General features: G+C 38.3%; 1 protein-coding gene across 1 annotated transcript in view; it reads right to left on the bottom strand.

The window, feature by feature from the left end:
- Positions 1–13,643, bottom strand: part of IBTK (inhibitor of Bruton tyrosine kinase) — a 239,787-nt gene that overhangs the window by 142,560 nt on the left and 83,584 nt on the right. Inside the window, 4 exon segments of the mRNA XM_033937433.1 lie at positions 3,824–3,861; positions 3,953–4,035; positions 7,346–7,432; positions 12,558–13,160. Of these exon segments, the coding sequence (XP_033793324.1) occupies positions 3,824–3,861; positions 3,953–4,035; positions 7,346–7,432; positions 12,558–13,160 (811 nt within the window).

Raw genomic sequence — 13,643 nt, 5'->3', positions numbered from 1 at the left:
CCTGCCTGCTTGTCCTGGGATAATATATTTATTTCAAGTTTCAAGTTTATTTAAAATATTTGATTGATCGCAAAATCCAAATCCAATGCAATTTACATTTAGTTAAAAATTAGGTTAAAAAATAAAAAAACAAGATAATTAGTACTAATTTTAATAAAATAATACGTTTGAAAAAGGAAGGAGAAAAATAAAAGAGAATTAAATACAATTCATAAACAAATAAAAAGGGATACATAATGAAACAAGAGGTTGGGGAAGGTTACCCACTTAATTTTCACTTGGCAGTATTCCTAGTTCGCTGTAAAATAATAAAATTTTAATGAATCAGTTAAAAGTGTCCTTGAAAAGCCAACTTTTTAGGAGACTTTTAAACTTGCTAAGTAATTTGTCTTCTGTTATGTTGATCGGGAGCGAATTCCAAATTTGAGGGGCTGTAATAGAAAAAAAAAAATCGCATTCATCCTTGAATAAATGAATTTTAGCAAGGGGACTACTAGTAAAGATTTTTCTTCGGATCTTAAGAATTTTGTGGGAATATACGGTATTAGAAATCTTTCTAAGAATGCAGGAGTTTTGTTTATTAATATTTTATGTATGAGTAATGCTATTTTATATGTGATTCTGTGATTTACAGGTTACCAATGCTGGAGCAGAACTAGAGCAGCTTATGATTATGGGGAGCTACAAATAAGCCCAGAGATCTGTGGTGATGAGCACCCAACGATTTACGTAATGTTGAAGCCACCCTATGATCGGCTGAGGCAATGGTTGGAGAATGGGAACTGCGGCTATGCTCCTGAGGAACATATCAAAAAGGTTGGTTAGCCTTTGGTTGAGCAGCCTGCTGCTGTTTAGGCTGTTGACAGGGTTGTTTTTTCTGCTTCCTTGGTTGAGGTTGAGCAGGAGCAGTAATTTTAGCAGTAAACCTACGATGGTAAGATGTAGCAGGTCAGAAAGCTCGAGGAGGTGGAGGCTTTTTCTTTGGTTTGACCAAAGTGTCCCATCTGGTCTCATGGGCCGACAATCTTTGAATGGCAGTGTTCATGAATGCTCCAAAAAGTTCATTTCCAAGACACGGAGCATTGGCTAAATGATCTTAGTGGTTGACATCAAGCTCGGAGCCACGCAAGTCATCTCATAGCCACGGACATGGCTGCAGCACGGGAAGTAAGCTCAAACGTATCATAGGTAGAACGAACCATATATTTCCGTAATTGTAAGGTTGTGGAAATAAGATTTTGAAAAGCCCTGGTTTTGCGAGTTTCCAGCTTGGTTCACCAACATTGCATTTTGATATAGGCACTTACCAAATTTGTCCATGGCCTTACCTTCTCTGCCAGGAGGGACAGATGCATAAACACTAGCCCCCAAAGACTTCTTGAGAGTCGATTCCACCAGAAGAGACTCATGAAAAAGTTGGGGTTTATCAAAACCACGAATAGAACCACTCTGTACAAAGACTCAAGTTTTTTAGGAACCACTGGGATGGATAGCGGAGTTTCCAGATTTTTATAGAAAGTTTCCCACAAAATGGCATGAAGCGGAAGTTTCAGCAGGTCCTTTGGCGGTTGTTCATAATCCAAAGCCTCTAAGAACTCTTTACTGTGTTTAGACTCTGCTTCAAGAGGAATGAAAAGTTCCGAAGACATCTGATGGAGAAATTTAGAAAAAGACGAGCGCTCCAAAAGGAATTTGGCACCAGAAGAAGAACGCCGTGGAGAAGGTGAAGCTGAAAAATCTTCCTCATCTGAGGAGAGTGGTTCCTGGTCCAAGTCTCCAAATAACTCAGAGTCCTGCACAGAATGAGGGTGTTGAAGACTCGGTGCCGAAGCCTCGAGGTGTTTGCTTTTATGAGAGGATTTTCAGTACCGCACCAGAGTAGCCTCTCTCGATGTTTGTGTTGAGGATGACTGGAAAAGGATCGATCAACTCCCGTGTCAATGGTCTCCGCATCAGTGGAACATCAGATTGAGGTGCGGTCAGTGTCATTATCTGCTCAGACTGGAGCATCAGTGTCAACATGACCATAAGTTGAGTCAGCAACATTTGAAAATGCTCACCCAATTCCTCCTGAAGCAAACTGTCTATCTTTTGCTTAAGGGAGAGCACTAGTACTGCTGGCTTTTTCGCCGGTACCACTGGTGCAGCACTCTGGTCCGATGATGAGGAAGCTAATGTCGAGGCACTCACCGAGATCGAGACTGGGCACTTACGGGATTCGACTCAATGCCATTTTGACCTGAGTCCCAGATGGGGAAGGTTTCTTAGCCGGCTTACCCACTGGAGATTGCGACCCCGGAGATGTCTCTGCTGATGAGCGCAGCGTTGTCTTGGTTGGCACCGTCGATGTCGGTAGCAAAGTCGGTTCCCCTTCCATAGGGACACCGAACAATCTTTGCTGTTGAAAAAAGGCAGTTTTTTAAGGCCCTCTTCTGAAGGGAAGAACAACGTGTACAGGTTTCCAGACAGTGCTTGGGTCCTAGACACTGGAGACACCAGCGATATGGTTACAGAGATAAGCCGAGCACAGCAACCGAACTTCTTAAATCCTGTCTGCGGGCATGACATCAACGGGAAGACCGCTTCAGCCAAATTAAACATGGTGGCCAAAGTGGACGAACAGGCTCAATCGGACCAAAACCCACGAGACAGAATAAAAATACAATTTTTTTTTTTTTTACCAGAGGTAAAATTGCAAAAGAAAATGTAAAAATAAAGACAAGAGTGACTAAAAAATTACAAACGCAAGAGCAGGAAGACTCGAAAAAATTTCAATGGCCATTGAAACGCATCTTCTTAGCCCTGCAGAGACTAAGAAACTGAGGGATCGTGCACTTATGTTGGGCGGGAAGGCACTCGCGCATGCACGGTGCAGGCTGATCGCAAACTTTCTAAACTTTAAAGTTGTGATTCGCTTTTCAAGTGTCTGTACCAGGGTATCCGTCGGTGACGTCACTCATGTGTGAGAATATGCTGCCTGCTTGTCATGGGATAATATGGGTTTTATCTCAGTCAGATTTGGCTATTCTCAGATATATCCTGAGCCATCAAGGAAAGTAGCAAAAAAATGTCAATGTTCACCAAGAGGCAATCTCTCTGGGTACCAAAGTATTTACAAGGTTTTCCTGTAAATGTTTAATTACTTTTGAAAATGTGCGATATGTTTTATTTTTAATGAGCACTCTCATATACATGTATTTTGAACTCTAATTCAAAGCTATGCTTTGAAACAAATATACAGTAAAACCTTGGTTTGCGAATATAATTTGTTCCAGAAACATGCTTATAATCCAAAGCACTCGTTTATGAAAGCAAATTTTCCCATAAGAAATAATGGAAACTCTGATGATTCGTTCCACAACCCAAAAACTTTAATACAAAATATTGTACTGTATAAAGTAAAAACATATACAGTAAAACAAATTAACCTGCACTTGTAAGACCTCGCTTATTTAGAATAGCCACTACACTCCCAGTGTCAAGAGAGAAAAGACCCATCAGCTCAGCTGTGATGATTTGATGCGTGTATACTGTATGTACTTGTATTGCAAGACCTCGCTCATTTAGAATAGTCCGCAGCATCAGAGAGAGAAGAACCATCGGCTCAGTTGTCATGTGCATATACTGTACATGCTCGTATTGCAAGACAACACTCGTTTATCAAGTTAAAATTTAATAAAACGTTTTGCTCATCTTGCAAAACACACGCACACCACGTTGCTCGCAATCTAAGGTTTTACTATATCTTCATTACATGTTACTAAAATGTACTGTAGTTAAAAAACATTTATAAAGAAGTATGTTGTGCAATAACCTAGCTTACCTCAATCCAAGAACTACTTAGCATGCTGTGAAAATACTCTGCAAAAAAAAAAAAAAAAAAAAAATGAAAAGTTTGGTTGCACTACAATGAATATATTGTTACTAGATAGCTCAATCATTAGGTACGTACCAAGTCTTGCACACAACATACACTTATGGCAGCGGAATTCCTTTCCATCTTTTGATTTAAGTGTTACGTCACACAGATAGGAGCTATAGAAAAATTAAAGATGAATTAGCATTTGTTGCTAGGTCACAGAAAAAAAAAATACACCAGGGTAATCTGGGCAAGAAGACTAAAATCTAAGAGACTTTTTGGTAAAAAAAAAACCCAACAAACAGCCTTGCTAATATGCCAAACTTACGGTTAAATTACAAGGAATACTGATGTTTACAAAATGTAGATAGATCTAAGTCAAAAAATTTTACTACATGGACAATAATAAAGTAAATGGTCCAATGCTGGCATTGTAATCTGGAAGCAGGGACATTGGACCATTTACTTTATTATTGTCCATGTAGTAAAATTTTTTGGAATTCAATATGGATTCAAGTAAATTGTCTTTTAGAAAACCATGTAGCGTTATCCTATGATACTATTCTGTTTGGTATGTCTATGAGGAGTAAAAGTTAAATTTCATCCCATAATAACAAACTTTTACTAATAATGACAGGGGTTACAATCCAACATATTACTAGTAATTGGAAAAATTATTCTAATCTTAGTTATTCGTTTTGGTGGAATTCACTTTGTCATATTTATAAAATGGAAAAAGCAATTGCTTTGCAGAAAGGTAATTATAATAATTTTAAGAAGAAGATCTGGGGGCCATTAGAAAGTTATTGTAATGAGTGAACATCATTTTCCTTTTGGTATATATATATATATTTTTATTGGGGGGGTTGGGGGAGAAAATTTGATTGTTTTAAATAAGTTTTGTTTTTTATTTGAATTATGTTTATTTGTAGTACTTGAAGATGAATGGGTGGGAGGGGGGATAATTTTTATATTTTATGATTATTTGTGTAAGAATTTCAAGTGATACATGTTGTTATATACTGATATAATTGGTTACACTTGATGATGAATTTAAAATGAATAAAGAATTTTAAAAAAACAAAAAAACAAGGAATACTGATGGTATGTTCTTATGTTATGTTCTTATTTAATACTTAATTACCAAAGGTCCAGCATAAAACATAGGGCAATAGATTTAGATTTTAATTTCCATGAAGCATTTTGTTAAATAGATTCAGAATACTGCCTGAAATTCGAACAGCAGATCTGATGTTCACAGATTCACAAATCTTGTGAAAAGACACATTAGATTTTTTTTTTTTTTTATTGGCCAGGACCGATCTGACTCCTGTTCCTGTGAAAACTGTCAATTAGAGAATGGATGCAGTCGGGGACTTCACCACACAGTATCACAGAACTTTATCAAATTCCAGCATCATGTTCCAGGCCCTCAAAGCCTATAGTATATTTGCTGATAAGGTTCAGTTCACTGAATATACCCGATGTCTCTCAGGTTCTTTAATTTCTAGAAGGGACTCTGTTAGCATTCACTTCTGTATAATTGGCACTTATCAATGCCACACTGAAGGAAGATCCAACTATTTACAGCCTACAATTTTCTTCTTCTTCTGTAGGACTTGCTTCTGTTGAAATTTCATATCAAGCCTCCGATGGTGTCTTGAGACCTCAATTTGGTACTCTCTCAGTTGGTGACATCTCCCTTTAAGGTATTAGACTCCTGTCAGCTGAAGTTTCTGACCTGGTTTTGTTTGTTGGTCACTTGAGTACACCAAGTCAGCGACCTGCAGTCTTTTTAGTGACTGATCTTCTGCATCATATCCTGCTCGTCCTCAGAGAATTTCCATATCTGTAACTGCACTACTCTGTTTCATTTATGGGATCCCCCTAATTATCAGGACATTCTTCCTAGAATATCTTTGCAAGAGACCCACTGTGGTAAATGAAAGTGATCTTGTTGGGAGTAAGAACATTTGTATGTTTTTACATATACAATACAATGTCTTATAGCCCACATTTTCTGCAAGGAATCTATGCGGTTTACAAAAGATTTAGAACATGTCCATCTGTTACATTGTTCACAGAAGTATTGGTTTAGGAAAAAGAGTGAAGGGAAGAAAGTGTCTATAGTGAAAATAGGTATGTCTTTAGTTGCTTCTGGAACACAAGGTAGTTGTTATCCCACTCTTCTGGAACTCCTCTAACCCTAATTCCACTAGATCCTCCCAAAAACTGAAACTATCATTCCCCTCTGCAAAAGGTATATCCCGCATAGGAAAACTAGGAACATCCCTCCCCTTTAGAACCACAGAACTCTGGAACAACCTCACATCCCCGCTCAGAATTTCAAGCTCCCTCCAATCCTTCCGCAAACACCTGAAAACTTAGCTCTTTTCAAAAATCTAACACCTCCCGCTCTTTGGTATCCTGTCCCTCTTTATCTTCCTAGCTCCTTTCCTATAACCCTTCATTTTAGCTCCTTTTCAACCTAACCCTGTAAACCATGCCGAGTTCTACGCTTGTGGAGATGGTGCGGTATACAAACCTAAGGTTTAGTTTAGTTTAGTTTGTTAGGTTTTCTTAGGCTTATTGGCAGTTTGTTTCAAATGTATAAATATTTACATTTTTTGATTTGAAACAATGGGTGGTACAGGGTCTCTTCACAAGAGTACATGCTGCTTTTTTAGATGTAATGTATAAAGTAAAAACATATACAATAAAACAAATTAACCTGCACTTGCCCTTATTTATTTAGATCAGGGATCTCAAAGTCCCTCCTTGAGGGCCGCAATCCAGTCGGGTTTTCAGGATTTCCCCAATGAATATGCATTGAAAGCAGTGCATGCACATAGATCTCATGTATATTCATTGGGAAAATCCTGAAAATCCGACTGGATTTAGCCCTCAAGGAGAGACTTTGGGGACCCCTGATGTATAGGTTACATCTCTTACATGTTCTATATCAGTGATCTCAAAGTCCCTCCTTGAGAGCCGCAATCCAGTCGGGTTTTCAGGATTTCCCCAATGAATATGCATTGAAAGCAGTGAATGCACATAGATCTCATGTATATTCATTGGGAAAATCCTGAAAACCCGACTGGATTCAGCCCTCAAGGAGGGACTTTGAGACCCCTGATTTAGATGTAATCCGCCTTGAACCGCAAGGTAAAGGCGGAATAGAAATCACAAATGTAATGTTTGCTGTAAACGATTCTGAGTTTCAGAACTACATAAAATGCTACAATAATAGAAAGTTATCACTATTACAACAGGTGCTGCTGCTTTTTTTTTTTTTTTTTAATCTTTATTCCTTTTTATTTCTTTCAACAAGTGTACAATATTATTACAATTAATTCACATAACTCACTTGACATTCTTAAACAATATTATTAAGACATATGCAGGCTCGGCAAAGGCAATTCAAATTGAAAGGGAAATGCAACAAAATTTAATATCTAAAAATGTTGCAGAATTAAAACAGCTCACCACTTTTTCTGATTGAACTTTGGTTTAGTTCCACCTTTTTTATGAACAACATTAATTGTTCCATTCTCAAATCTGATCCCATCCAGTCTGCAAGGAATAAAGAATATAATTAAGCCATAATCTACATGAGAATGCTGTTACAATATTTAATAAGGAAACTGTATAAGAAGCACAACTTAAGGACAACTTCAGTGTTATGACCCTAAAAAGACAATCCATTTGGTTTATTCTAAGGAACAGAAACATTACTGGATAGTTTGTGCTATGATACTATTCTGGCTAGGAATTTTACAGGTGTTTGTTAACCTCCCCTACCCTTTCCAAAGCCATGGTAGCGGCTGCCGTGCGGCAAACACTCCAATATTCTTTAAATTCCTATGGGTGTCTGAGCGATTACCGCAGTTTTTTGGGTTTTTTTTATAAATCTTTATTCATTTTCTAATATTACAACAAGTGTATAATAATCAATCAGAAAGATTTTTAACTAATCACTTGACAATCTTATTTATATTCCTCCAAATATATAAATATAAAAGAATCCCACCCCACCCACCCATATATTAACAATTAACAATTATTATAATTCATAATCCCATCCCCCTATATCTTATCCAATACTAAGGTGTTTAAGATGTCTGATCATTAGAATAAATAATCGATGGCCCCCAAATCTTTTTAAACTTATAATTTCCTTGTTGCATAGCAAGCACCCTTTCCATTTTATAAATATGGCATACTGAATTCCACCAAAAAGTATAATTTAGTTTAGTGTAATCTTTCCAATTTCCTGTAATCTGCTAAATGGCAACCCCTGTCAATATCAATAGAAGTTTATTATTATTTGCAGAAATTGGGCTTTTAAATCTCATTGATTACCGCAGTTTTATTAAAGGAGTCCTAAATTAGGAAATGATAAGTAAAACTACAGGTATGACGCGAAGAATGAAATAAGCACAATTTGAACAACGGGCAAGATGGTAAAGGGGATGGAACTCCTCTCCTATGAGGAAAGACTCAAAATGGTTAGGGCTCTTCAGCTTGGAAAAGAGATGGCTGAGGGCAGATAGAATAATAATAAAGCTTTATTTATATCCCGTCATACCTTGAAGTCTACAAAATCCTGAGTGGAGCAGAACGGGGACAAGTGGATTGATTTTTCACTCCGTCAAAAATTACAAAGACTAGGGGCTCCTTTTACAAAGGTGCGCTAGCGGTTTTAGCGCATGCACTGGATTAGCGTGCGCTAGCCGAAAATCTACCGCCTGCTCAAAAGGAGGCGGTAGCGGCTAGCGCGCACTATTCCGCGCGTTAAGGCCCTAGCGCGCCTTTGTAAAAGGAGCCCTAGGGGACACTCAATGAAGCTACAGGGAAATACTTTTAAAACCAATAGAAGGAAACGTGTTGCCAGAGGATGTGGTAAGAGCGGATAGCGTAGCTGGTTTTAAGAAAGGTTTGGACAAGTTCCTGGAGGAAAAGTCCATTGTTATTGAGAAAGGCATGGGCGAAGCCACTGCTTGCCCTGGATCGGTAGCATGGAATGTTGCTACTCCTTGGGTTTTGGCCAGGTACTAGTGACCTGGATTGGCCACCGTGAGAATGGGCTACTGGGCTTGATGGACCATTGGTCTGACCCAGTAAGACTATTCTTATGTTCTTATGAATTTCAGACTGATGTTCTTATGAATTTCAGACTGATTGCAAGATAAGAGTTAAAATGAACCTGTCAGGTGACTGGTTATGAAGACTTTCATCAGGTAATAATAATAAATAACTTTATTTTTGTATACCGCAGTACCAGAATAGTTCAGAGTGGTTTACATGACAAGAGACTGTACATCTATAGCAAAATTTACAAATAAGTCAATCAATCAATATAACTTAGCAAGTCGGGAGCAGGCAAGAAGGAGATAGAGAGGTTATAAACAAGTCAATCGGCATGGCTTAGGAAGTTGGGTGCAGGTAGGTAGGAGGTGCAGGAAGGTGGGAGGTACAAGGCATAGTTAAAAGTAGAGTTACATCTCAATGGCCACGTATTTGGTCTTGGAGGATAAGATGTACATTGTCTGCGTCTATGAGGCAAACATGGTTTTTCCTGTTGCATAGAGCACTCTGGACCCCTGTTCGTTTACAAAAATTGGATTGCTCTAAGTCTAATAGATGTTGGCATTGTCATCTTGAGGCTGGAACCCTAGATCATTTATTATTTTATTGTCCTCTTATTAATAATTTTTGGAAATTGATCTGGGGACAAATAAATTGTATGTTAGAGAATCATGTGGCCCTGTCATATGACACAGTTTTGTTTGGGATGTCTATGAGGGCCAAAAGTCAAATCTCCTCGAATAATAATAAGCTGTTAATGATTTTAAGAGGAGTTGCCATCCAACAAATAACATACAATTGGAAAGACTACAGGGGGTTGAATTACTGTTTCTGGTGGAGTTCGGTGTGTCATGTGTATGAAATGGAAAAAACATTGGCGATTAAGAGAGGATATTATAAGAAATTTAAAGATGTGTGGGGACCATTAATTGATTACTATAATAAATAAATGAATTTATCCCCATTTAGTATGTATAGGGTGGGAGGGTGGATGGATGGGTTTTATGACATTAGGATGAGTAGTTACAAAAATATTTGGAAAGGGAGGGAGGGGAGGTAATTTATGGTATAAGATGATTGTAAAGTTTCAAGTGAAGAATGTATAGTATGACTTGATTTATTGTACACTTGTTTGTATAATGTAAAAAGGAATAAAGATATTTAAAAAAAAAAAAAAAGTAGAGTTACAAGGAGGGCGGGAGTCAGAGATATTTGTCAAAGAGATAAGTTTTGATTGACTTCCTGAAAGTTTGGTAGGAGGGAGAATTAGAGATGAGAGTGGATAGACATTTGTTCCATTTGCATGCCAGGAAAGTTACTCTTATCTGTACCCTTCTCCTCCACTAAGTCCAGACTCAGTTTCTTGCTGTACCCTTCAAGAGACTGGAGTCAGTACATCATGCTCTGTTTCTAGCTCTAGTCAAATCCATGCTAAAAACCCACACTTTTGAAGCACTTTGTAACGCTTAACCGTTTGCATAATAAATGTAATTCCCTAATCCCTTATTTGTAATGTTTGTCTTGAATAAATGGCAAGCTCTAGTGGGGACTATCTCTTATGCACGTGTACAGCACTGTAATAGCAGTAGCATAAAAGGATTCTAAAGGACAAGGTACAGTGCGTTTTGAGTTATCTGCACATTCTGTATTCATGAATTTGCTTAGTCACCCAAAACATGGGCTTTTACATTATTCACAGCCATGCATAGTGTTCCCATGATGATGAAGATATTCATAGAGCTGTGTGTATTGTTACACCAAAAGATGGTACTTACTGTACTTTTACAAAAATAGCCAATGTATAAAGCACATTTATAAAATGCACAATATAATAAGCAAGCTGTTCTTTACAAGAAAGGTACAAGAAATGCTAAGGTGTACAGTGAACAGGATCGTACAGGAATAACTCCCTTCTTCCCATAGGATCAATGGTTCTGTATTCACGGGGTTTTCTAGGCACCTAACCCCAGCAAACAGAGACAACACACTAACATAAAATAGCATCAAGTGGAGTCTATTACAACTTAATCATAGGGATGGCTCATATTTCTACTAAGCTACACACCAGGATGTTTATTTTGGTGTAGCTTCCCAGAAACTATAAGATCAATCTAATAAGTTACCATTTTTGGTAAATATGATGATGCTCAGTTCACATGCATCTCTGCAACTGCCTTTGTATTATCACATGTAATGCTTCAATTAAGGTCTATATTTGAGGACAACTAGGAATTATTATTTATTCATTCATTCAATTTTCTATACCGTTCTCCCAAGGGAGCTCAGAACGGACATGAATTTATTCAGGTACTTAAGTTTTTTTCCCTGTCTGTCCCTGCAGGCTCACAATTTATCTAATGTACCTGGGGCAATGGGGAGGATTAAGTGACTTGCCCAGGGTCACAAGGAGCAGCGTGGGTTTGAACCCGCAACCTCAGGATGCTGATGCTGTAGCTTTAACCACTGCACCATTCTAGAAATCAAAATGTAGCATAAGTGAGACAACTATAGGACAATGAAGCCATTGTGACATCACTGATGAGGCTGGCTCTTAGGCACTGGTGGAAAGAGGCATTATGATGTCACAATACCAGCTCTGGTTATCAGAGGCTGAAGCTTTTCACACTATTTATTCATTCAATTTTCTATACTGTTTTCCCAGGGGAGCTCAGGACAGTTTACATTAATTTATTCAGGTACTCAAGCATTTTTCCCTGTCTATCCTGGTGGACTCACAATCTAATGTCCCTGGGGCAATGGAGGGATTAAGTGCCTTGCCCAGGGTTACAAAGAGCAGCGTGGGTTTGAGCTCACAACCCTCAGGGTGCTGAGACCGTAGCTTTAACCACTGCGCCAATTCTAAAATAAAATTGGTGGTGACCAGTGCGGCACTAAGCGTGATTCTATAAAAGTTACAATAAACTGCTGACTGGTTGCGTTGATCAATGTACAACAGTCAAACAGAAAAACAATACTGAAGTGCTGAATTTCACTTTGACCAGCAGACAACTCATATAAATACTTATGTAACTATTCCAAGGATCCTCAGAAAGCCAATAGGAGCCTATATCGGCTAGGAGCCTAACTTTAGGCACACTTTAGAAAATTGGGGGATAAGGCTGCAAAAATTTTTTTTTAAAATATCCAAACAAATAGAACTGTATGCCATAGGTCTAACTAGAGAAATGTACTTTTAAAATGCCATTATAAGAATAAGAATAAAACATAAGAATCAGGAGTAGCCTAATAGTTAGCGAAGTGGGATTTGATCCTGGCAAACTGGGTTTAATTCCCACTGCAGCTCCTTGTGACCTTGGGCAAGTCACCTAACCCTCCATTACCCCAGGTACAAAGCTTAGCTTGTAAGCGCACTAGGGACAGGCACATGCATATAATATGTACAGCGTTGTGAACGTCTAGTAGCACTATCGAAATCAGAAATAGAAATAATAGATTATCCTCAAAATGAAATCAATTTATAGCCGTCAGGAGATCAAGCTTGGCTATTTTTAGTCTACTAACTAAATGGAAAAGGAAAATGGAAAGAAGGGAGACAAAAAAGAAATAAACCAATTTTTTTTTTTGAAATTTTAACTTAATATTGACACACCTTGCAATTAAACCATCAAGACCAAATTTCTTTGCCATGCTTTGCAACATTTTGACAGGATTAACTTCTTCACTATGTCCTTTTTCTTTTTTGCCAGGCTTGCCTTTCTTCTTTTCATTGGCTATGTGCACTTGGTTGTTTTTGTAAACCTCAAATGCAGACTTTCCTTTTATATCTTCCTGAAAACTCATTTTATGGAGGTTGGAAATGAGTGCATCTTGATGATCTTCAGGTTTTTCCTTGTGCATTTGTCTTGGTTTATAGCCCTGGCTCAAAAGATCACAAGCATCCGTATAAATGAACTGTAGAATATAAGCAAACAGCTCTGGATGGACTTTCTCTATTACAAAGAGATCACACCCTACTGCATCCTCATCTTTCCGATAAACATCAGAAGAGTCAAACCCACTGTCCTGGCCTGGAATGAAGAGCTTTCTGAAGAAATCTGATCGTATGGCCAAGATGTACTTGTGCACTGAAAAGGTCCTGGTATCCACCTGAAAAGTCACATCATGGACATTGTCCATCTCATTCTTTTCATCTAAGAACTTTCGTAAATCTTCAGAAAATGTTGATGACGAAACGGAAGGAATTTCGTAAAGGCTAGGAAACAAAACACATCCTTTGTTAAATGTAACCCCTTAAAATGATTTACTTTACTGTACAAATTCTTACAAGCTAAGGTGAATATCCAAATATATGCCAGAAACATTTCATGTTTCAAGTTTATTTGATATACACTTCCCCCTCCGTATTCGCGAATTTTGTATCTACGGATTTGGTTATTTGCGATTTTTGACCAGAAAATTTTTTTCATTTTTAGCCCTGTAAGCTCTCCCCTTTAAGCTTTACTTAGTGGTCTAGCGGGTTTTCAGGCAGGCGCGATCTTCCCACGTTCCTGCTCTGTGCAGATCACTCACAGGAAATGACTCTAGAGACTATGGGAGCTCAAGGCAGCCATTTCCTGTGAGCGATCTGCACGGGGCAGGAGTGTGGGAAGATCACTCCTGCCTGAAAACCCGCTAGACCACCAGGTAAGGCTTAAGGATGGCTTACAGGGCTAAAAATAGCCAGGGGAAGAGGGGG

Source organism: Geotrypetes seraphini, chromosome 3 (assembly GCF_902459505.1).
Source record: "Geotrypetes seraphini chromosome 3, aGeoSer1.1, whole genome shotgun sequence".
Lineage (NCBI taxonomy): Eukaryota > Metazoa > Chordata > Amphibia > Gymnophiona > Dermophiidae > Geotrypetes > Geotrypetes seraphini.
Note: the sequence above shows the minus strand (reverse complement) of the source record. Positions and strands in the feature narration are given on the sequence as shown.